Here is a 25,517-nt window from a genome sequence, read left to right on the forward strand (position 1 = left end):
TGACGGAAACAAACGCAACAAGTTCGCTCGCAACGAGCTTTAAAGGTGCCACGAAGACAAAACACAAGTTTGGTTCATTCAAACGATTGCGTTGTTCGAATCACACTGACCCCACTTTTAACGTAAACTTCGCTCAGATAAGCTATATACTCAGCAAAAAAGGGAATGGCCATGCGACCCACCCGCTCATTTCCCGCTACAGAACCTATCATGTCATACCAGCCAGCTCTGCGATTGGCGGAGGCCAGCAAAAGAAAACGCAAATTAGGCAGATATTATAATCTTGCCAAGCGAGCTATTTGCGCTTACATTTAGAGCACATTCTTTTAAAACAGCAATAATCGTGGGCCATACAGTGGAAGTTACGAAATCACACGTAAACATGGAAGTACCGATGCGTACTGCTGTTGGTACTGCGTGCACTATGCTTGTTTTGTCTGTACCGGACTGCGGGGCTTTGGGGTAGTCTAAGACGACAATGGCCGATTGACGCAAGCAACGGTGTCTTACGTGACCATATTTTTCGAGCGAGCACTATGTTTCACGAAACGATTTTTTTCTGGCTGAACAAAACCCGCAAGCTTCAAATACCGTCAAAAATAAACCAGAGGCAGAAAACGGCTTTCCACGTATTGTGGCGCCATCTAGGTTCACTAACGGTAAACGAGGCTTCGCAATCGGCTGCAGAGGGTCGGTTCCTATGATGTCATTGCAGACCACAAAAACACAGGATTTAGCGGGAAAGTCAAAATTTTAGCTTAAATCGATTAATTCCTCAGTGAATAAAACATCGTTTGCATCTGGACAAGCGCGGGGGACACTATAAAACGTGAAATTTTTCGAATAAAACAAACTTGCATTTTGTCTTTATAGCCCCAATAAGACTCGAACACATGAGCGGTAAAGGACGCGTGCCCCTACGCGTCTCCGTCCCGAGAACCGGTTTGGCTGCCGGATGAACCGCCGCATCGGCTACACGTCCAATCTGGTCGATGTTTTGCTGCGCCGCTTCGGGAACCGGATTGCTCGGAAGCACATGTGTCTACCGCTTTAGAAAGGGGTTTTCCCCCAACGACTCGCGGCTGACTTCGGATTCTTGGATGCAGGGAAGGGAACTTTCACCGCTTTCTCGCATGTGTAACTTTGTTTTTTGCATTGGGGCAAGCGGCAACGAGATATGGTCCACGGCCTGCATTGATTCATTTGTACAGGCAACCCCGATGCAGCCAACTGTCGATCGTCGCTTTATCTACTAGCGCTCATCGCAATTCCTAACACAATTCTTCAAAACATCATTCCTTTTCTTGTACATTCGGACAGGCGGCAACGAGAGAGAGAGAGAGAGAGAGAGAGAGAGAGAGAGAGAGAGAGAGAGAGAGAGAGAGAGAGAGAGAGAGAGAGAGAGAGAGAGAGAGAGAGAGAGAGAGAGTAGTGAAGAGATGTCGGATGGTGCGCAAAAAATTTTGTCATAGAAAATTTTTTTTTCGCAAAACTCTGTCTCGTTCTGTGCCTCCAAGAAACTCCAAGAGAGCTTTGGTTGTACGTGCACCTGACTAGCACCCTACCAAGGACCCAAAACAGCCCAAGCGGAGTGCACCAACATAATATGAGCTTCTGCCTGGGCACGGTGTACTTGGAACGCACGCATATAACATGATGGATGTCCTCTCGTGTGTCGCATGTGGCGCAAAAAGGTGAAGATGCCTGCTGGATTTCGTTGAGGCAATGTCCCGTGTATGCAACATTCAAGCGCAGTCTAGTAAAACTTCGTCGCGCTTGCTAAATCCTGCTGTGGGCAGAAGCCTGAGTCGATTCATGCGCGCAGTCACCAACGATGCGGCCGCCGGTCGCCGCGTCGCGCGGAGGTGCTGGTGCCGGGTCGCATCCGTGGCCGGTCAGCGTAGAGAACGTAAGGTTTGGAGTTGCGGCATATACGCAGTTCAGCGTAGAGAATGTTAGGCTTGGCATTGAGGCATATACGCAGTTTTACGATAGGGGAACCGAGTGTTAGGGTCTCCAAAAAGTTAGCGGAACCAAACGTAGCACGCTCGCGCGCGACGAGTTTTAGAAGAGCATTTTACCGAACAGCTTGCGGCCGGCCTGGGTTGCCCGGTTGCTCGGATGTTGGGAGCTTTAGGCTTAGCATTCAGGCAGATATTGGGTCCCTGCTGTCACTACAATTGTGAATGACAATCTCTTACAGAGTTTTTCACCACACTATCAACCCCCTGTCTCGCATGTGGAACTTTATTTTAATGGTGATTTTCATCGTAGCCATCGGTGCTCTGTTGATTCTTGCGCGCCGGTAGCGGCATCCGTCGGCCCCTCGCGGCATCGCGTGCTCGGGCTGGTGCTGCATGGTGCCGGCTCGCTCACCAGCTTCCGCGGCCAGTCGGCGCAAAGAAGTGTAGGCTTAGCAATGCATCTCCGCTCAAATTTGACCCCGCTTTTAGAATCACCCCGGATGAGAATTCCCAGCACAACTCTTCGCCACACTATCCTCTAGTTCCTCGCATGTTTACCTTCTTTTTCGTGATTGCTTGCATTCTGGACAGCAGCGCCGATCGGTTACTGCGGTGGCCTGCGCGGTTCGAGCCGATTCGTGCGCCGTACGGGCATGCACTGCCGGCGTATGTGCGGAGCGCTTCCGCGCGCACAGAACGCGTCATGCTGTCCAGCTGAATTCATTTCTTTCTAACAACGCGCGAAATCTACGTACTAAGCTAAGCAATCTAACTAAGCCCACAATGTTGATCGGGAAAATGAGCAAGACGTTTGGGGAACAAACAGCGTTGCGATCCCCTACATTTTCTAACCCCTGGGCATTGTATTATTTGCAAAAAAAAAAAAAATGATTTTTATCCCATTTTAAAAGCACTTCAGTAGCCCTGTAAAGGCCAACTGTACTGAAAATTTCGACCTCTTGAAAACCCCATTTCCGTATAGTCTGCCTGAAAAGACTACAAGATACAAGATATGGCCGCTGAAATACGCGCATGCACGGCGCAAACGACCAGCAAAAATAAGCCATTTTGAAACCGAAATTGAGAAGAGCGCGGCCATTACGGCCAGGCTGAAGTGACGTTGCAGTTGGAGAGCGAGCCGAGTGAGGGGCCAGCTGGTCAGAGCCAACCTGCGCGCAAACGCTTTGCGCGCACTGCAGCCGTAGGAGAAGCGCGCTCAGGGGAGCTCGACTGGCCCTCCCGGCTTTCCGGAGGACGAAGCACGCAGCCGGCTGCAATGTCACTTCCGCTTCAGCTTCATGGCTGTTTGCGCGATCCGCGGGCAGGCGGGGCTACCAATCACGTCTCAGTTCGTTTGTGGTACGTACCGTACGTTCAAATTAAGTTTGGCCGAGGTGAAATTTGAGTGCAGTAAGCCTTTAACGTGCAGGCGCCTGCCGCAACCGAGATAGGGAGTAGTGTTCGAAGCGTACATTCCAACGACGCAGCTGCGTGCGCTATGTCTGCAACGTTCTCGTCCTCAAGCCCGAAACACCAGCCCGGGCATGTGCACAACATGCGACTTGGACTCGCTCCTGGGACGGCGGGGTCTCCCATCGCCTAGTCATTGGGGGAAGACCATTCTGAGCAGGAACAGGGATCGCTGCAGCTGCTGGTTGCTCACGAAGTGCAGCACTGGACTCAGCGTGTACTGCGAGCAGAGAAAAGACGAACGACGGGGCACAGGATTGACGTGGCTGGCCACAGGATGTAGCAATGCCATACTTATTATACTAAACTATCTAGGAGACCCATAACTGCACCCAAAGCGACATCATTCAGTATTCGACGTACTTGCTATACAATTCGTGAAGAGACTACAGTAGTTCAAGCGGCCGTGCCAAAAAAGGCTTTCGATAGCTGCGTACGTATGGCGTGATAACACGTAGCGCTTAAGGGCTTTGGCATCATTAAGAAATCCGCTACGAATCTAAAAATTGATTGAGCGGAGATTATGTGTTCAGTGCAAAAAATTATCCGTGGTCGACAGGTGTCACGGTGGTGGGTTTACGATATTTCGAAAGCATGTGGTCTCCTTAGGCTCGTAAGGAAGGAATTTCCAAATCGTATCTCCAAGATTGCCCCCAATCACGTCTCATGGTTGCCTTCTTCTCCGTGACACCTACTACGCCCGTTTCTGACGGCGGCCTCCCAACTGCGAAGCTGTGGATGTGCACGTGTGCTCGCCACCTGGTTGCGTGTCGCCGTGTTAAATGCACAGCTCTGCCCTCAGTGTTGAACCTGGTCAATGAGGCGCGTCTAGTACAGCGCTAAAGAATAGTTTTGCGGGCGCGGAAATGCTGTGCAAACAGGCTCGGCTTGAAAATAAGAAACAAAAACCATGCCCTCGGCAAGTTCCGACAATGCGCGCATCACGAGCGTCCTCAAAGGGGCCCTGAAGACAAAACACAACGCGGTACTGTTTGAAAGAACTGTCATTTGCTAACTTATTCTGCTTTATTCCAGGCGCGGAGGACGTTTTTTAACAAAAGAAATAACCCTCGAAGTATTTTAAAAAACTACCGAAATTAGCGCTGCAGCGACGCGATATAGCAAGCAATCACGCAATAGAAGCCAGCCATAAAAACGTCGTAACTACTGTGTTAATTGCACGTCAGCATTCAAGTACGCGATACAATCAAACAGAACTAGAGATCCCAATACAATCACCTATTCATGTTTCCTGGCGTTAACTTTGGTCGGGGGCCGCCAAACGCAGACAAAATTCTGTGACGTCATAAAGAGGTCTCCTAAAAATGGCTGGGGCGCAGTCACTGCTTCATCTGTTTTCTTATAGATTGCAATAAAATTGCCATCAGCGTCGGGATAAGGCAACCTCCGCAATGAACCAAACTTGTTGTCTTCATCGCTCCTTCTTAGAGGGCCTAAACAGGGTTACAAAGGATGTGATTTCACGTGCGAAGTCGCTAGTGCACGCGTTCGCGACAATGGAGTGCATCAGCATAACGGGTAGCGTTACGCTAGCAGCGCCGGGTACTTTGACCCGACTGAGAATCCGCGCGGGGGCGCGAAGTGGCCGGCCGTCCGTCCCCGGAACGAACGCGTGCATGCGCAGTCGGGTACCGGCGCCTGCCGCCGCTATAGGGTAGCGTGCGCTACCCGCTATTCTAAAACACTCTAATAGAGAGTTTTATTTTACCGCCAGCTAGCGTTTATCACACGCAAAATATTGCGCTTGCGCGCCACAAACTTTTTTTGACAGCAGAACAGTTTAGGCCGAGTGTCCGTCCGTAGCACCAAAACACCTCGAGACCTCAAGACAAAAAATTTGGTTTGGGTGGCTTCGGGAATCAAACCCAGGGCCTCTAAGCCGTGACACCGGCAACCCAACAACCGGGCCACCCCAAAGGTCCGAGGAGTGCGGCCGTAGCACCTGCGGGGAACAATAACATTTACAGAAAAAAAAAAAAAAGTGCTTCCCGTGCTCGAAATCGAGCCTGCGTCCCTCGCGGTATGAAACCGGCGCCTATCCGATTGAGCTATTATCTTTTTTTTTTTTTTTTTTTTTTTTTTTTTTATTGCAACATTTCAGTACAAAACAAGCACCATCAAACAAAAAACTGCAACGATAAAACTGCTAGTCATCACCTTGACAGCAGAAAAACGATTAAAATTGTTTGAGGTTGGTCAGTGTTTCCATCACAGGCAACCACTCTGGAGGCTCAGGCTGAGCCCTCCACACTTCAATAATCATACGTATTGAATCAGCGAAATATTCTCTTGACCATTTAGCGTCAACGTCCCTATGGCGTATGGCCATGCGGGATTTCCAAATTGCATGTAGGGCCAGGACCATCACGAGGTCGTAAGGTACTTCGTCACTCTCAATAGGTAAAAACCTAATGCCGTGAGCATCCAGGGGAAAATCTTTTTTGAGGGTTCGCTGAAGCACGTCCCAAAAGAAGACCCCGTCCCAGCAGTCCAAAAACACGTGTTCTACAGTTTCGGGTTTTCTGCACGGGTAGCAGTCCACCCCACCCGGCAAAAACATTCCCTTTTCCTTCTGCCACGTTTTCACATCAAGGACGCCCGAGTGAAGTTTAAAGAAAAACGTCTTAACCCATGGGCCAATCGCCATACGTTTCACACGCTTGAGCACATCCTGTCCTGGCCCTACACGGTACAGCGATCTATACAATGGAACGGGAAGTACGGAATCAACGAGGTCATTATACAATCTTTTACGCGTCACACTAGATAAGTACTCTAGCGTGAAGCGTGCACGCAAAAACATGGTGGCTTGTACCACCTCACGGAAGTAGCCTTTCGTTGCGCCAAAAGATAAAGAAGCTGACGTTACAACAAAATCAGGAAGCGCTCTGGCCAACTTCACCTGACACACAGTGCGCAAAAAGGAGTCCTTCACATCCCGAAGAAACAAAAAACGATTTACCACTTGACGCAAAAACAAATGCGATAATGACAGGCCACCAAGACGCACGCGCCGAAACAGGTTCGTACGGCTTGTTCTCTCCCATGACGACTCCCAAATCAACATAGCAAAAACTCGGTGCAAGGCCTGTACACGTGCCCGCGAACAATGCAACACCTGTAGAACGTACCACAGTTTGCTAATTAAAAACACATTACACACTGATGCCCTAGCAAATATTGAAAGTCCGCTTCCCTTCCATTTCTCGGCCTTTTCACGCAATTCGACTGTTTGACTGCGCCAATAAGGGTCGCTGTCTACATAGTTCTCGAGGGGCACTCCCAAGTACTTCACCGGCGTCGTCTGCCAGCTGATACACTCGAAAACACTAGGCATACTGTCCCACTGGCCATGCCAGAAACCAACACATTTCTGCCAATTAACACCACTGGCACTGTACTTACAAAAACATTTCAAGGTGTTTACAGCAATGCTTATGCTTCTCCTATCAACAAAAAAAAGAGCAATGTCGTCAGCGTAAGCTAACACCCGCACTTCACACGACTGAAGTTTAAACCCTTTGACGTCTTTGCTCCGGATTACACTTAAACAAAACGCTTCAATGTAGAAACAAAAAAGCAACGGAGACAATGGGCAACCCTGACGAACGGCACGTTGAACAGGAACGGGTGCGCCGATCGTTTTGTTAATAACAAGCCTAGTAGAACACCCAGTGTACGCCATGCGCACACCATTGAGAATAACAGAACCAACATTCACGTGTTCCAACATATTTAACAAAAGTTCGTGCGACACCTGATCGAAGGCTTTAGCCATGTCTACCTGGAGCATTGCCAAAGTCCCTTGCATGGCGTCACAACACTCCAGAACACTTCGGGCAGTATGAATATTTGTAACTATCGACCGCCCTTTGATCCCGCACGTTTGATGCGGCCCTACCAGGTCCTTTATGACAGTCTGTAAGCGGCCTGCCAATATTTTCATTAAAACCTTATAATCGACATTTGTCAGACTAATAGGACGATACCCAGGGATCTGCCTGAGTTTCGCAACCTCCTCCGATTTCGGTATAAGCACAGTGTGCGACACGAGAAAAGAAGGTGGCAGCACACCTTTGTGGTACGCCTCAGAGTAAACTCTACATAGGACCGGGCTAATGTCACCCTTAAACGCCTTGTAGAAAGCAGCGCTCAGGCCATCAGGGCCCGGCGTCTTCCCTGGGCTTAACTCGTCGATAGCGCCGCGTATCTCTTCTACTGTAATATCTCTTTCGAGATGCGCCATAACTTCCTCGTCTAAGCACGGTAACAAAGACGTAAACTCTTCTCTAAACTTGACGGCATCGACAGGATGACAAGAAAACAAATTTTTATAAAAGTCACAAAAACAGCGCTCTATATTAGCCTGGTCACTATAAACCACACCTTCGGCTTCAATTTCCACTATCGCATTTCTGCGCGCATACTTCTTTTCCGCGCTGAACGCTCTTTTAGTCGGCGCTTCCCCGTGCAAAAATCTCTCAGCTCGTGCGCGCACAAGCGCACCCTCATACTTCTCTTTATCTATTACTTCGAGCTGCGCTTTTAATCCTCTAATGTCATCCTTCAACGCCCCGGGCGATTCACATTCTTCCTTAACGTAAACGTCCAGGGTACTTCGTAACCAGGCTTCTCTTTGCTTCTCGTCGTGTTTGATTGCGGATGATCTTTCAAGGGCCTTTAACTTAACTTCTTGTTTGAAGAGCTCCCAATTGAGAGTAAAGTTAACGTTCTCTTCTCCACCGAAAAACGTCCGTGCGCATGCATTAACGGCCTCAGTGAAATGTTCATCCTGCAGCAGCTTGTTATTAAGCTTCCAAAGCCCCCAACAGAACGCGTTGCCTGGTTTTACCATTCTACCAACGGTTACGGTCACAAGACAGTGATCGCTGAAGGAAACGGGGGAAACTCGGTAGCTATCACACTCCGGCAGAATCTCTGACGAAACATACACTCGGTCGAGACGCGCATGACTGTTGCCCTGGAAGTGTGTATAGCGAACGGTACCGCTACTGCCAAGGCTATCGCCCACATCTTCCAGCGCGAAGTCAGCGACGATATCAGTTAAAACTATCGTACTCGCATCGCGGAACCTTGTCGAGCTACTTTTGTCTTGCGCAGAACATACGCAATTAAAGTCGCCAAGTAAAATAACGAGCCTCTCCGTATCGCAAAACCCGCGAACATCCTCAAAAAAACCCTTCCTTTCCGCTGCCTTTGTGGGCGCGTACACACAAATCAAGCGCCATTCGCTTGACGATAAAACAAAATCGCACACAACAAAACGCCCACACTCGGACGCGGTGACGGTCTCTAGGGTTGCTCCCAAACTCCTTCGAACCAACAGGGCAACGCCCGCAGACATCCCGACCGCGTGAGCAACGCACACGTCGTACCTCGACGCAAACGGGCGCACCATACGATCCGTCTGCTCCTCTCTCTCAACCTTCGTTTCTTGTACCGCCACTATATCCAGGTCCTGTTCGGTCACTAAACGATACAACTGATTCTGCCGTCTCCTGTCAGCAAGCCCCCGGACGTTAAGCGTGGCAATACGGATTGGCGTGTTTAAATACACCAGGTTAAGAGAGAAAACAAACAGACCCGAAAGCATTTATGCTGGTACATTTGACAAATGAAAAAAAAAAAAAAAAAAAAAAAAAAAAAAAACACAACACCGTAAAACGACGAAAACAGCCCCCCCCCCTCCCCCCATGGAAAAAAACAAACGGATCCAACTTGAGCCCGTTGAGAGAGCTTCACTTGACGCTCGTACATACAAAACACCCCAAACCCCCACCCTGAAACGAAGGAAGAACTCTTCGACGCCCAACACACACCCCCAAAAAAACGCGCAATGACCGCAAGGAAAACCCTTCGACACCCGACACAGAACCAAAAACCCACGTAATACAACTAACGAGCTTAAACCCATGACTAGAACACGCCCTGCACTTTTCTTGCTTTTCAAAGACACACAAAGAAAACTTAAAAATACTTTTAGCAGTCCGAAAACGAAGGGTAGGATGGCGTTCTTACGAATTCTTTGTTGCCGTGGGTCCTCTGTCGTAGGGCGTGTTGAGCTTCGGCTTGAAGCTCGAGCGCCGCGACGTGGGTCCCACACTCACCGACCCCCCCGCTACGGAGCCATCCCCCCCTCCGCGTTGTCCGACACTGTCTTGACGCGGCCGCTTGGCCACAGACTGGTCCTGGTCGCCAATTTTCAAGTCGACGCCCTCTTGGGGGGCGGGAGATTCCAACGCCGCAAACTGACCCGCCACGCTCACCGGGCTCTCACCGTCGCCGTCGTACGCCAGCTGGTCTCCTTCGTTGACACTTTGCGCAGGTAGCAGTACGACGGCGGCCGACTCCTTCACCTCAGCGCTCTTTTCAGGCGGCGCGTCCTCCGTCACCGGGTCTCCTCCGCCCCCTGCTGCAGCCGCCTCCGTCTCCTCCTCGTCCATGATGTTCTCCGTTCGGTCCACATCCCCCACCGGTCCGGCCACCTTCGCGTACGTCCGCACGCACTCGTTCGCTTCGTGACCGAAGCGGCGGCAGAGAGTGCAGCGCGGCACCTTGCAGTCGCGCCTCATGTGCCCCGTGCCAGAGCAGCGAAGGCACTGCGGGGCCCTGCCGGGCACGACCACGAGCGCCTGCTCGCCTGCGACACGAAGCTGGTGGGGCAGGTCCTCAGCCCTCACGCCCGCGTTGAGCTTGAGGGTCACGGACCGCGTCGTCGAGCCCTTGTCGTGGACGCCTTGAACACGCCAGCGCTCCCGTGAAACTTCGCTGACCCTCCCGTAGGGAGCCAGCGCAACTCGTACGTCGTCCTCGGTCACGTTGTAAAGCAGCCAGTGGAGCTTCAGCCGCAGGTCCTGGTTGGCAGGGTCAATGACGAGGCAGTGTCGACCTTTGACGTGAAGCTCCTTTGCTTCCAAGATCTTCTTGACGCCTAGCTCCGACTTGAACGTCACCGCCCATACGTGACTCATTTGGAACGCCCCCAAGGCAAGTACCTCAGGGAGCAATTCCAGCCGAGCCAAAGTATCGCGGAAATCTTCAACGCGATACGGGCGCGCACGCATGTCACCATGCAAAAAAACGGTATTAAAAACAATACGTCCTGTAGGCAATGTCGGCAACGAAACTTGATAACAATCGTCCTGAGCAAGAAACCTGTTACCGCGGCCGGGAACGGCCGCATTAACCGCTCCTGAGGAGCCCTGCATCCTGCGTCCGTTCACTGTGGTGGCCGGAAGCAGAATCCGATTGAGCTATTATCGTACTACGGCAGCACAGCATTTCCTTTGGGTTCGTAGCGCAGGTGTTGGATTTGGCCTCGGCCGCGGGTTCTAGCCCGTGCTAACGCGGTCCACTTTGGGAGAGATGGGAAAGCCAGCAGACACAACGATCCGGGCCTGCCAGTCATTGAGAACTTTCAGCGGGAAGCTCGGAAATAAATTTGAGGTACAACAGCCGGGCCTCTGTCGAAGGGAGAGGGGTCGCCAGCTGTGCTGCTTTAAAGCGAAGTTTTCTATGTCTCACTGATGGCGTCTGCAGTCCACCTCAAAACCCACTGCAGAAAAGCGAAATTTCGCGGACTATGATGATGACCGTGGTTGAAGTGAAAGAGGAAAAAAACGATACCTACGGTCAGAGTCGAACCTGTATCCCTCGCTTCATAGAGCCGACGTTTATCCGATGCGCCATTCCGACATGGTCGAAGCTTAAAGCGAAGCACTGATGGCGTCGGTAGTCCACAGGCGGAAGTTAGCAGGGAAGCCAACTTCCGCCTGTAAAGCGCACTCTGCCTCAAATATACCGTCTCGCAGGTGGAGCCTGCTGTAGGTTTTCGTATCAACAGAGGAATTCCTCACGCGAAAGCTTCGCGTTCAACCATCGCCGCCATTAGACGGAGGGGGGCATCCCTTTCTCCAGCCTTGTACCACTAGTGCAAGCTGCGCCAATGTTTCGCCAATCCGCTTCTAGTTTAGCGCCAGCAACGCTCCGCTAATGGCGTGGAGCTTCTCAGAATAGCGTTCAGCGCCATTAAGGTAATTGGACAGGTGACTATAATTTCGCAAGCCACTGAAATGCCCCTAGCAGCCCGTTTCGAAATCAGCCGCGGGAGACTCCGGCTCGCTGCCCACTGTCGCCGCTGCTTTTGCGGCACGTTCACGAGTGAGGTTTACCGTTTGTATGCGTTGGAAATACATATTTATGTGGAGCAGTCACTCTGTTCGCAAATGTGGTGCATTTACGGGAGTATAAAAATTTCTGACGCGATCTTAGTGTGGTTAATTCGGTCTGTACAAGCGCCAGCTGTGTGCCACAGGCCGGCGTCGCGAAACCGGCATATGCATGGAGCTGATTGTAACTCCACTTCCCTGAAATTTACTAACAGTGGGCCTAAGCAGAATTCCTCAGATGGTCATGCTACGGCTATACACAATGATGTAAATTTGTTTTGTGCGCTTACATAATCTAGCGGAGCGCTCATACCTGACAGCGTGGCAGTTACGCTTGCCAATGTCATACCTCAGATGTTCATCACTACCCTGGACAAGCAATGTGGCATAAACTTCACGAGCATTTTGCGAAATAAGTGCGATGCACGATGCAAAATTATACTCGGGGATACGCACACGATAAAATATTTAATGCTGGGTCGATCGTTTGTCCTGAGGTGAGCGTCGGCAAACATTCATCATCTGCTACGTATATCCTCCGCGAGCAGCGCGGAGTCGGGCTTATAGAGTAATCCGCGCCCGCGACTCAAGACTTCGTCGAAACAGAGTATTATGACATAGGGAGCCTGCAGAATCTAGCACAAACTGAAATTATAGGGCTTATTAATACCACACTCTTCCAACGACACATTTTATCGCTTGTGAACTGCCTACACTACCTTCGAAAAATGCGGCCGCCGATTGATCAGCTGTTCGTTGAAGCCAAAAAACAAAAGGGAATTGAACGCGGAGCATCTGTGTATGACTACTAAAACGTTCATTTCTTGATTTCGCTTCGCATTCGTACACAACGATAGTTTGTGTACGAATGCGAAGCATTTCGCATCTAATTGGTCTGGTTATTCCTATGTGGCTTGCGTTTAGGCGAACTTTAGCATTTCGGAAGCGTCACTGGGTTTTGCATTCCCGTACGTGCTATTTTGTTTCTTCCCGACCAGCAGGCAATTATTCCGTGGTTTCATTAATTTTACTTGGTTCTTTCTACAGGGCGTGAGTGTGCACATATATACGTGACGACGCAGAGCCTTGGAATATACTTAACATATTTGTGTGGCCTATATTCCGAGAAAAGGCACAATATATTGTCGGGTTTTGGGTAATCGCATCCCCAAAACAAATTTCTCTACAATGTATATATTCGAAACGAAGCCGCATTTCTTGTCCGCGCTGCAAAACGAAATCAGCCCCTCACTGTGCCAGTATCAGGTGTAACGAGGCTACAATAGAATTCACTTTGCCTGACGTATTCGGAGGTGACAGTGGTGATATGCTGCTGCCGTCGTCGATGCCCGTAACAGCATCCAAGAAGCGCGCGTAACCGCGTTGCCGGATAGATCTTGTTGGCGTTCGAGCACTCTACCAAGACGCAGCTGTTTTTTGGGGTGTTCTAAACGTACTATTTGCTTAGATACGTCACCACAGCAAGTTGTTTAGGGCGCGGAAAGGCAAAAAGGAGCAAAAGAAAACCAAAAAACCGAACTGACGGCAACCAAGACACGCGCTACTTCCTTAATGTTCATCTTAAGCGCATAAAAACACACGGAAACGGACAGTGTGTTTTTTATGCGCTTAAGAAGAACGTTATGGAATACCAACTATCCCGAACGTAAGCCCTTCTTCACGCTACCTCCTGTTTTTTACTTCTTTTATTTACTTCTTCCTTCTCTCCCTTCCGCCTTACTTCCTATTGTAACTTTATTCCCTCCTCCCCACCCCGCAGAGTAGCATGTAGGCGTTAACATGCCGGCAGAGTTCTCTACTTTCCTCTGATAAAGAGCTTTCTCTCTCTCTGTCTCCCCTATCAGCCACGCAGCGCTCATCGCGTAAACACCGCGTAGAGGCGGCGGCAGGCGGCGCAGCGATCGCGAAGCTCGAGGCGTATAGACGCGATATACTACATTGTGCTGGCTTCTCTGCTGATGAGCCGCTCACCTGGAAGAGGTAGCTGTGGCGGCGAAAGGATACCAGCACCTCCATTCGGCACTGTCCTTCGCCAGGCTCAAGGCGGAATTCAACACGGGGCTGTAGCCACGAGTCGCTCTCCACAGCTATTCGCCGCTGCGGCACGTACTCGACCACCCTGTACATCATATCACGTTCGCCTGCACCAACGAGAAAAGTGGTTCAAATTTGCTTGCCCAGTCCATTCTATCCGGCTTGTGGTGCAGCGTTGCCTATTCATCTAATGTGCGCTGTCAACACGATCCGACCAGGCCGCTACTTGGGCACCCCATAAGTGGGGTACCCTATGTGATGAAATGGCAGTCCCCTTCGGAAATTACACATATTGTAATGTGGCATTAGGGCAGATGACACGAACCATGGCGAAGAGTGATTAACTATCTATTTATAGTATATACATGGCAGCCATAAAAAAGCTGGCACAAGGACGCAGTCACTTCTTCGTCGTCCTCGTCGTCTTCTGTCTTGAGCCACGGCAGTAGGGGACATCGCCCGCCTATGTGTCCCGTGACATCACTCCCCGGTCAAGGGCGACCGTCCCGGTCGAAGCCGCCGCGAGGTGAAGATTGTGATGCGGATGGGCAATGCGATGGAAATACACTGTGAGGAATCGCTTGTCGCCACGGATGACGATGACGTGCTTGGTGATGCCTGGCCCCGCAACAACGATGTCTTCAGCGGTGACGAAGCGTCGAAGGTTGTTGGAGCCACGTCGCACGAGAGTGTTGGGGAAACATCTCCTCTTCGTATCTTCAGTGCTGGTCTTGGCAGGTCTTGATCGGCGTCTCACGGGCTGGCGGCATGATGCGGGGGACGTGGTCGAACTGCGGTCGCGGCGGGACTGTGGCTGCCCGACATGGCCGATGCACCATCAATAATCGCGTCCAGGCCGAGACGGTGCGAATCTGTGGCCAGGATGGGGATGATCGACCCGCACACTCCACCAAAAATGTAACGTAGCGGCAGGACACACTCTAAAAAAAAAGGTGGTACATTTACTAACAGAACACTAACCAGTTACTTGTCACAGCAAACACTATAGTTCATACTACAAGCTGCATGCAGCAGTGTAGAAGCTACATTGTTGTTAATAAAGCGCCCACTGAGGGGGCCTACTCACCGCGAAGGAAAGCTAGAATAGGCGCTGGGGCTTGCGGTTCCACCGGCCGAGAGGGGCCGGAGACTGAAAGGTCCTTTCAAAACACTCGTCGCGGTGAGTTATGCGCCCTCAGTGGGCGCTCCATTGACAACAATATAGCCTACACAGTGCTGCAGGCAGCTTGTGGTATGAACTATAGATACTTAGTGTTTTTACTAACTGGCCATGCATAACCTAGTGAAAATCTACGCGTGGCAATGTGGATCGGCTGAGCGCGAAGCACGACATAGCGACACAATCAACACGGACATATCACACTTAGAAAACAAATAAATTAAGCAAGAAAGCCAACGGGATGCACAGGGAGAGAGAGTACAACTTAGTTACATTTTTTTCTTTAATGCGTGCAAATTTTAGACAAATTCAGAATATAAAAAATTGGTCCCGTATTTGCTCCTTTCGTTGCAAATGTCGTCAAAAGTCGATAGACTTTGTAGACATTTGCCAAGGAAATGCCCCCCTTTGCTTTCCGCTCACCTCTGTTCCTGTTGTTGTTGTTCCTGTACCGTCGCGCTCATCCCAAGGTAAACACACTAAAGGTTTGCTCAAGGCGATTTGAATTTACCGCGTTCCACTGCTACAGGCCGGGTTCCTCGATGCCAGCGCTGCAGTACGGCTGAGACGCGCGTTAATCGAGGCGGCCGACTTCAAGGTTCCACGTGCGTTCCAAGCAGAACGTGGAACATAGCTAGTGGAACCTTTCGTTGCTGTTGCCGCGTGATTTTTCATATACCGCCAGGAGGTGGCGCGGGCAACAGCAGGCGGAAGTTTTCTGCAGTAGATGTAGAATATCATTTGCTATCGAAAAACCCAGCATCCATGCATTTTGTAATAAAGGAACACTGTAAATATCCCTTGTGTATTATTTTCCTGTCTTATATTTGCGTAATGTCTTCTTCTTGTTCAACAAAGTTGGCAATTATGAACATATAAACCGGGCTTAGGCGTTTATATTTGGGTGTTTAGACGTTTATATTTGGCGCAATATCTATTTTACTTTGGCCGGGTGGCTATATCTAGTCACAGACAGACAGACAGACAGGCATACAAACGGACATACACACAGACCAAAATTTCTGGGTTTAAGTAGCCCAAGAAAGACCATCGTCTTTAAAAACTAACAGGCGCAAAGAGCGAGCACATCAGTCTAACAAAGACTGGTATCATTTCAAAACTCTGGCAAGCAGACGCTTGTCATAGTTTTTATTCTTTTATAGTGAATTTTTTTCTTTTATAGTGAATTGAGCTTTTCTTCTTTTATAGTTAACCCGGTTAGCAATAACTGCAGGCATGTGGCCCAAAAGTAATAATTCACACAGCCGTAGGCATGCCCTCCGATACGGCCTACGACCACTATAATACGATGATTACGGTAATACATTATACAATACAGCATACATGCCATAGCTGCCAAGTGATCTGCTAAAGTAACTAGTAACGCTGACACCCTCACCATTACTCATGCGCTAGCAATGATTGATATGCATGCGACCTGGTAGGGTCGCAAACATTTACACAGACACTTTGGTCCCCGTTTGGCTAAGAGAAAAATAACAGGAAGCTTAAATCTATGGCAGAACTGGATTCGACTACAAGCACCCTTCCCCACGGCGAGTATCACAGGTTCGGAAGGAAAGCGCCTGGAATCGGCAAAATGCGGTAAGTATACTTTTTTCTGAAAGCAGTTATTATGTGGTCAAGTATGGGCAAGGCGAAGGCAGTCTAGACTTAACATTGTAAATTCTAGTCAACCTATCCCCTTATGTTGCCGCAAATGCAGAAATGTTCATGTGAATAACACATACATGAGCGCACAAAATCTCACCGAGAAGGGGCAACTCGTACGTCGCACGGTACTCTTTTCCGACTGACATGCGTCTCCCATCGGCCTCACGTACGGAGCTTACGAACGGTAGCCACTGCAGACAAAAAACAACAACAAGAAAAAAGAGGGCAAATATTGGATGAGGTAACAGTGGTGACGCTCACAAGACATTCAGGCGAGAGTTTTCCAGTGAGCACTGACGCGTAGCAGAAAAGAGTAATATACGACACAGGAACTTCGAGTGGTCACGGGCTCCTCCTGTCTCGATTGGGGCTCAGCGTGTCTCACTGCTCGCGCCTTGTCTTGGTAACTCTAAATTCAAAAACAAAATGTTAGAAAACGCACTTCTGAATTTCTACCATTCTTTTCACTCAAAACGATTCCACCAATTTCTTCAGGGAGAAAACTAATGGCGTACTGGGCTAGCCCTTTAATGTGGGAGTTCACCTAGTAGAAATGGCACAGGGTGTTTGAGGGCCCTGTGGTAAAATTTCTGTGCATGGTATGCTTTATTCGTTTGACAAGCACCTGGAATTTTCTATTCGTGTGTAGGATACGAGACTGCGCCTCATCAGCTGCTTCCGAAATCAGCTTTTGGAATCAGATGCTTCCCAAATTGGAGAGCACCGTTCTAGCCACAATACGAGTACCTTTATTTCGAGATCTTTCCACCAGTTAAGGTGGGCAGGGAGCAAGGATTGGGGAGCGCTACGGTATACGCACCTTGCTCATGTACTCCGATGTGGTGACGAAGCGGAAGGCGTCGCCGGCGCCCGCCTTGAGCGTGACGGCCTGCGAGGTCACCCAATGATCCCGCTCAACCTCGGCCTGGTACAACGCGGCCCCGCACGCCAGGCACACCGTCAGGAACGACAGCCATCCCTTGTCCTGCGTTGTTTCAGCAGCGGCACGAACAGACCTTGCTCAAAGTTGCAACAGCCAGAAAAGCTACATCCGTTCGGCGTCATCCTAATTTTTAACAGCGAAGCTGGGGCGCTATTCCAGAAGGCCCGAGGTTCGTCTACTACCGAGTTTCCAGCTGCTTCGGTTATAAAACTATAGATAGTGGAGCATTGGATACGCCTCGAGCGAACCCGCCAGAATCGCGCGCAGCACGCCTGGCGTATGCAGCGCGCTGTATTGGGGCCGCTAACGTTGATAAAGTAAAGCTTGTGCTATCTTCCGCATGCAGCACCATTATAGGTGGTATTCGTTGAAAAGTTTACCTGTCGATTTCTTCACTTGGCAACACTGGGAACGGCCACAGACATGGCCGATGCGCAACGGACATGGCGCGGCGTGGGCCACGGCGCCCGCACGCCGAAGAAAAAAAAAACCGGCGTGCGTCGTCTGCTCCGATTCTCAACGGTGGCGTCAACAGAGAGGCTGTTAATCACACTCACATTGGACTCGAGACAATAATTTGCGTTCGGTGAGGTAGAGTTTGTAACGTGCAACACAGTCATATGCTTAGCACGGACAAGTACCGGCATCCCGCGGAGCCCGACGTAACGAAAAACGGCGCACTTACACGGTTGCCTGCATGCGCGCCTCCCCACTGAATACAAGCAATAGAGTTTCCTACAACATACACTAGAGCGGAATCTGGCACTAGCGTCTATGCGGCTCATTTCAAGGCCGTCTGTGTCGTCATGGGCCGCCATAACACAATCAAACCTGAATGTAACGAACCTCTATGTAACGATTTCCTCAATTTAACAAAGTTTTTCAATTCCCCGTTGCTACCCCCATTGCAGCCCATGTATTTGCGATCTCTATGTAACGAAAGCGTTGCGGCGATTAACCTTTATCTAACGAACTCACTGAGCTGATCTGTCATTCTTTTTGCACTTTTACGGAAAATCGGCTGGAGAAATGCACTAATTTACCGACTACAAGCACTACTTTAAGGAGCCAGAAGCTACGAAAACGCCTGGAATCGTCAAAAACAAAATTCGTCATGCTGCTGCTGCTGCTACTGATGATGATGATGGTGGTTATAAACAGAGCGGCTGGCACCATACCATATGTAACGTAGCACCAACTTTAGCCTTTGCTTGTATAACTTGACACCAGGTGGCAAGAGTAACTGCACGTCATTTTTTTTTTTCGCCGGTACCGCAAACCACCGTGCGTTTTGAAGTGCTAGTCCTGCCTGTCGGCGTGTAGTTGCGCGTCTACTGTTCACTGATATCTGTGGTGTCGGTTCGCCAGTGATAAGTTGTGCTTCCAGAAAACAAAAAAAAATTCTCTTTTCAAGAGAAGCTCGCATTTTGAAATGCCGCCACCGCCCTGCACAGTGCCCCAGCTAGCGCCCTCAACAATATTGAGTGCAAAAAACAGTATCAAGTTCAGTTCCAGCATCAAGCATAAGTTTGGTTTTTGAAACACGTTTGGAACCAAAAATGGTGAAAAGGAAAAAGTGATACATAAGTGACGTTTGTGAAACGGGAGTCAGTGACCTCACATTTTTGGAGCGCTCTGCAGTGCCTAAGCTCGTGCGAATGCAGCAGGCGTAAATCACGGTTTTTCACTGTGAAATAAATCCTTCAAAGCATGACCATTGATGTCTAGCATTCTCGTTTCGTTTCTGCTTCATTCACGCGATCGTTAACTCGAAACCTGCATGTAACGAAAACCTGGATTCAACGAAAAATTGCGAACTTTTGTCAACTTCGTTATAGCCAGGTTTAACTGTACCGTGCGCTCGCCATAGTTTCGTCATTGGCTTGGATTGAAACGTTTAAGCGGTCGTATATTCGAACACAGTGCCACAAAAACGCAAAGAAGAGTGTGTTATTATATAAGTAAAAATAAAACAGGCTGTTTTGAAGCTAAGGAAAATGGAATTACGTAAAGCGTATTTCCCCCGGAACGGTTGTACCTACTAATGTGCGGCCGAGCTGGTAGTTAACAACAACGTTAATATTTTGGGAAAACTGATTAGAGACTCCTATGTTATTATTTTTACCGTTATGTGTAATAATAAGGTTTTTGAAGAGCTTGGAAACGTTTTTGAGCGTTCCTATAAAAACATCGCATTTGTGGTGAACCGGTGCACGGACCGTCAGGGGCAGTTTAAAAAAACTTGTTGCTGAGCGAGTTCGTTCCTACTTGAAGAAAAAAGAAATGGCAGCATCTCCGCTCCGTGGATGATGGCGAGGATGCGGAGTACGGGGACTCGAAATGACATCGAAGTTGCGCCCCGAGTGACATCCGTTTTGCGCCCCGACCGTCATTCGATTTGAACCGTGAGTTGCACCTTGATTACTACCTAAATGAAACTGCAACTCACGGCTCAAATCCAATTTCGCTTGATTTTCGCTTGATGGTGGTGTGCGCACGGATGGACGCGGACAGACATTGAGAGGTCCTAACTAAGGTACTCCGCACCGTTACAGGCGAGGGAGTAAGCCGTTTGACTCTCGGGTACTACTCACGGTCGTAGCCCAATGGGTAAGACGACTGACAGTAACTGTGTCTGACACGTGTTCGAATCCTGCTGGTGCCGGTGCGGGTGCCTGTATGATTTTTTGTGATTGTAAATGCTATGCGCACGGACCCGGACGGACGTTGTGCGGTCCTAAGGTACTGCGCATCTAAAACGTGGCGTTAAACATTCGTGGACGAAGACAAGATCTATAGGACGGATACAGGCGCCCGTATCTGTCGCATCTGGTCTTCGTCGAACTACGTGCGTTTTTTTTTTTTTTTTTTTGGACAGCTACAACTTTCGCAGCACCATATTACCCTCTCAGTCATAAGTTATTTCGACTTCGGCATGACCAACGTTTGGTACGATCACGCACTGCCTGCTCTTCCACCGAACACGCAGTTGCCACAACTCACGGCTACCACAGAACAGAGAGGATTTCAGCTATCTCGTAGCTCGTAGACGTGTTAATGCATAGGGAAGCAAGCAAATGCAAAAAGAAAACCGCTTAAGAATCCAATTGTCATGCCAAGTCCAAGCCATAACCCCCCACGACGACATGTATTTCGAGGTGCAGTTTCCTCTTTAGTATACTTACTAAGAAACTCTATGGCCGGACCGCATGAAATTGCATGCCAGCGCGACCAATGAATAGATGCGCCGAAGATATATGGTACCCGCCACTGTGACTCAGTGGCTAAGGCGTTGCGCTGCTGAGCACGAGGTCGCGGGTTCGATTCCCGGCCGCAGCGGCCGCTTTTCTGATGGAGGCGAAAAGGAAAAACTCCCGTGTGTTCGAGATTTCGGCGCACGTTAAGGATCCTCAGGTGGTCAAAATTAATCCGGAGCCCTCCACAACGGCGCGCCTCATCGCCTGCGTTGCGTCGGCGCGTTAAACCCTACAATCAATCAATCAATCAATCAATCAATCAATCAATCAATCAATCAATCAATCAATCAATCAATCAATCAATCAATCAAAAATGCCTGTGTGTGCGAGATTTCGGCGCATGTTAAAGGTCACCGGGTGGTTGAAATTAATCCGGAGCACTCCACTACGGCGCGCCCCATTGCCTGCGTTACCGTTAACCCTACAATCAATCAATCAATCAATCAATCAATCAATCAATCAATCAATCAATCAATCAATCAATCAATCAATCAATCAATCAATCAAATAGCGAGGGTACGTGGGCAGATCCGCCGGGCCCATCTCGATGTTCTAACTCTCGCCCTATAGCCGGCTCAAACGAAGTCGTGCTGCTGCCATCCTTGCTCGCCAGGGGCGCTTTCAAAGCTTTACACATGTATCTCGGCGATATCCCAGAAGGTCCGAGCCGGCTCATTACCGAGTTTCCAGCTGCTCGAGTTAACAAAGTAGTAATCGTGCAGCATCCGATAAACGTCGAGCGAAACCGGCGCAATCGCGCGGAGCAGGCTTGACATTATCAGCGCGCCCAATTGAGGCCGCTCACGGTGAAAAAGCACGGCTTGTGCAAACATCCGCGTGCTGCGCCGTTTCGAATCGAGTTGCAATATGCACTCCGTTGCGTAAAGTAGATAAGCCCGCTATTTTAAATGCAGAGCATTTCAGCAACTCACGATGTCACCCGCGTTGGCATCCGTAGTCCGCACGCTCACTGCGCATGCGCGTCGAGTCGAGGCGATAGCGAACTCTCTCGCGAGGGGCATTGGATTGGATTCGAACACTCTCTCGCGAGGGGCATTGGATTGGATTGGATTGGCTTGGCTTGGCTTGGATTGGATTGGCTTGGCTTGGATTGGATTGGAATGGATTGGATTGGATTAAAGTGGATTGTGTTGGATTGTGTTGCGTCATAGCCACGGCACGTTGCGTCATAGCCGCGGCAGACGCGCTGGGGCCGGCGCATGTGCTGTGCTCTCTCTTCCGCGGTTTCCTCTCCTTCGGGCGCGCTGCGCATTAACCGGTGTGCCGTTCTCCGGCGAAGCAACATCCGCGCTTGGCTCAACTAGAGTCCACGCCGCTTTACAAGTACGCCAACGTCGTCGACTGGGACCGGCTTACGTAGTCCCCTCAACGTATATAAGCGGCGGAGCGCGCGTTCGGAATTCAGTCAAGGGCGTCTTTGCTTGGCTTTCGCTTGACGTGACGCTTTGCTTGACTCGAGTAGATGCGACAAGTTTACTCGAGTTCCCCCCGTGGGAAGATGCGGGCGGCTTTTTTATGAGCCAATTGTTTTGCACGCCACGGTGTTTTAAACAGAATTTGTGGGGCCTAATTTATTTACAACTAAACATCCACTTCACAGCCTTTCGACGCCTAACAAAAAAACCGTGGTTGTCCAGTCATCTACCACTCTTTTCTCACCGAATGGTTGTAATACACCCATAGCTGAAACAATGGTGTTAGACTAAAAGAAAAAAAGGTATAACCTCCCACCACCCTTTCACGCGTATACACCAATTTTGTAGAGCATTTAGGTCGTACCTAGGGAATTAGCAAAGGGGTGCTGGGATAACAACAAGAAAGGGTATAACCACCTTGCAACACTTCTCGACATCTGAGGAGGATTACATGATTAAAAAAAGTGCAGTTTCTGCATTAAGGGCAATATTTTTCTATACATTTCAAGCTAAACTCCTCCGTATTGATACGAGCAAACCATATACACAATATGCGAAATTTGTTAAATCGTGTTGTCATTCTGGTCGACTCACCGCAGAATTTTCAAGCTTCATCAGTACTCATAGGAATAGAATTTTGAGGTACTACCACTGATTGGTGACTGTATACTAATTTCTTAAGAACTGTTATTACCGTGACGATAATTTTGTCAAAATATGAAGGGGCCCTTCTCTGTTTCGAAAGAAGGAGCTACAGCGGTGGGTTTGAGCGTCTTTCACAATCGGTGAGGTGAGAGGAGGGATGTGTTGTACCTCACAGTGCTTAAAACTACGTATATGGCCTTTATAACCATCACTATTTTTAAGTAACACACCCTCTTTCCACACCCTTTGAACATCCTACAGAACACCGAGGGTGGTACAGTCGGTCGCCACCCTTTATGCCACATAAAATGAATCTAAAACTACGAATTAGGGTTTTGGAACCTCAGAAAGTGGGCGTAGTAACCTCACACAACCCTGATTACACCTATACTACACTTATTTTGTGAATGAGGGTGTAGAAAGTCTAGTGTACGCGGGTAACTGCAACATTCCAAAACAGTACGTAGGTTGAAGCAGACTGGGCGACGCATGTCACGATGGTGGGTGACCCGGTGTTTAGTAGGAGCAGCCCAGTTTGGTTAGGCGTCCTCCAGCAGCTCCTTGCCGTGACGTGCAGAGGATAGGCTCTATGCCTTCATGGCGGCCAGGCAGGCCGCGGGCCGCGAGTGACCTTGGGTTCCCGTGCAAGGCGTGTGATAGTGATTCGATAGTCGGTTGGGACGCGATAGCGTTGGTTACGCGAAAAGTCATGACTCCGCTCATGAGTGTGATAATTCAATGGAGTATGACAAATCTGCAATTCAACTCCAGCCTCCGCGCACACCTACGAGTGAGTGCGAGTCGGTCGTGGCACAAAGGTTGCAACGTGAGCGCAGTGGTCCGTTTGACAGCAGGAACTGCATCATTACCGAACTGTTGCTCTCTGAACGCAAAGTAATACCTCGACGCCAAGTACTGTTGAGTGCAGCACAGTACGACCTACCTATCGCCAGACGCGTATGAAGTAGCCGCCGCAGATCGGCTGATTGCCAGCCGCCGCGCTCTAACGTCAGACGTGAGTTGTTTTGCTGGGTGTGAAACATTTAGCGCACGAGAAGCCAGCGCTAAATCGGTGTACGCATGAACCATTTCTCCAAAGAAATTATTCGGTTTTTGTACTCGACCACGTATTAGAGGGCGCCTACCAAACATAAAGTCAATAAAGTCGTGGATGCGGTGCGCGTGCACTTGTGTCGACATCCGCGGCGGCAGACAAATGCAGCGTCGGACTCATGCTGCCATTCGCAGCCGCGGTTTCATCCTCCGTGGATTTGAAGTGCTCGAGGGTGTGTAGAGCGCCACCACTTAATGTGAGTGCGAATAATATTATATCTGTTGACGCCACTACCGATAATCGGGCTGAAACGCAGCAGACGATGTGCGCTGGTGCTTTTTTCTTCGAGATGCGGGCGCAAAGCGCATGCGCTGACACGGTGGCCAACGACATGGCGGTTTTCAGTGTTGCCAGGCGGAGAAATCGCCCGCTAAACTTTTCATTGAATACCGCCTATAGGATGGCAGCAATATGGCGGTTTGTTTGCGCCTCGTGAGGTGGCGCCACCGGCACGCTTGGAAGCGGGTAGCTCGAGAGTTGCTTCAACGGCGAGGCGGTTGGCTGCGGCGCTCGGACCGGGGACAGTACGGCGTGCGGCGGCGCTGTCACCCGGCTCTTCTCTTCCAGCCTGGGCCGACCATCGTCCACCGGTAGCGCCGGAAGTCGAATGACTCCGGCCGCTCGAGCAACGCGGGACCAGTCGACGACGAAGACGGGAGCGCGAGAAGGGTTTTTGGGAATAAACCCCCACTTTGAGGCCGGCGGCGCCGGTTGCCTTTGTCGCTTGTCTGTCTCTCACGCTGGCGCTGTGTACACGGCAGCGGCGTGCGGAAGTTCGTCCGAGCCAGACCCACACCACAATACATATACAGATGCAAGGGCGAATCCATTGAACTGTATTAAAATATAAACGTTCTGTCAGAGAGGCGATTGTTTTAGACAGCATTCATTGCGTCGAAATAGGCAGCGGAGTCTGCTTGGTTGTTCTGCACGATGCAGTAGATAAGCACCACCCAGTACACCAAGACGAAGACGGCGAACACGAGAGGGAAGATAACACGACTCGGGATATCGAAGAGCCAGGTAGACAAGCATGGCCTGCATGAGAGAAGATGACGGAGCTGAGAAAGGCTCGGAGGTGAAAAGTTCAGGGCACTAAGAAATGTTCTGCGAATTTTTTTTTTTTTCATTAAAACTCCTGCCTGGCCACGGCCTTCTTCAAAGCTTTGCCCTCTAAAATCGGCGCGGGACAGCTTCGATTTTTTCGGTGTTCTGTCCTTCCAGTGAATTGTGTTTCCTACATAGTTTCAGGGTGGTTTCAGTGCACCTCAGCGCAACCCCAAATCAAGTAAACAAAGGAGTTAATTGTAGTGAAGGGAACGCGCCCTTCTCCCGACTCTGTCAAACGTGGCCGACTGTTTGCGTGCGGACGACGGAAGTAGTATCAGAAATCGCCCCAATGTAGCATGTCATGAGCGTGTATGGACATTGAGGAGGGAATTTTAGACGATGAAATCGTGTCATCTGTCATCGATTGTGTTTTCACTGTGTATGAAGACTGCTTGTAGTCTTGTCGTCTTGGCCGCTCCTATCGTTCGGACTAGCGAACTCTTCATTCGTACCGTGCGC

The 25,517-nt window shown here is 49.8% G+C and overlaps 2 protein-coding genes across 2 annotated transcripts in view; both read right to left on the reverse strand.

The window, feature by feature from the left end:
* Positions 1 to 1,449: 1,449 nt before the first annotated feature.
* LOC144167790 (uncharacterized) overlaps positions 1,450 to 25,517 on the reverse strand; it is a 30,268-nt gene continuing 6,200 nt past the window's right edge. Inside the window, exons 2-5 of the mRNA XM_077696970.1 lie at positions 17,374 to 17,538; positions 16,651 to 16,744; positions 13,637 to 13,806; positions 1,450 to 3,654 (exon numbers count right to left, since the gene is read on the reverse strand). Of these exons, the coding sequence (XP_077553096.1) occupies positions 3,568 to 3,654; positions 13,637 to 13,806; positions 16,651 to 16,744; positions 17,374 to 17,538 (516 nt within the window). The 3' untranslated portion in view covers positions 1,450 to 3,567. The remainder of the gene's footprint in view (positions 3,655 to 13,636; positions 13,807 to 16,650; positions 16,745 to 17,373; positions 17,539 to 25,517) is intronic.
* Positions 9,289 to 10,710, reverse strand: LOC144167779 (uncharacterized). Its single transcript, XM_077696961.1, has one exon. The coding sequence runs from the start codon at positions 10,682 to 10,684 to the stop codon at positions 9,491 to 9,493; it is 1,194 nt and encodes a 397-aa protein (XP_077553087.1). The 5' UTR covers positions 10,685 to 10,710; the 3' UTR covers positions 9,289 to 9,490.

The sequence above is a fragment of the Haemaphysalis longicornis genome, unplaced genomic scaffold, assembly GCF_048455015.1.
Source record: "Haemaphysalis longicornis isolate Haplotype H1 unplaced genomic scaffold, Haemaphysalis longicornis Haplotype H1 scaffold_1, whole genome shotgun sequence".
Taxonomy (NCBI): Eukaryota; Metazoa; Arthropoda; class Arachnida; order Ixodida; family Ixodidae; genus Haemaphysalis; species Haemaphysalis longicornis.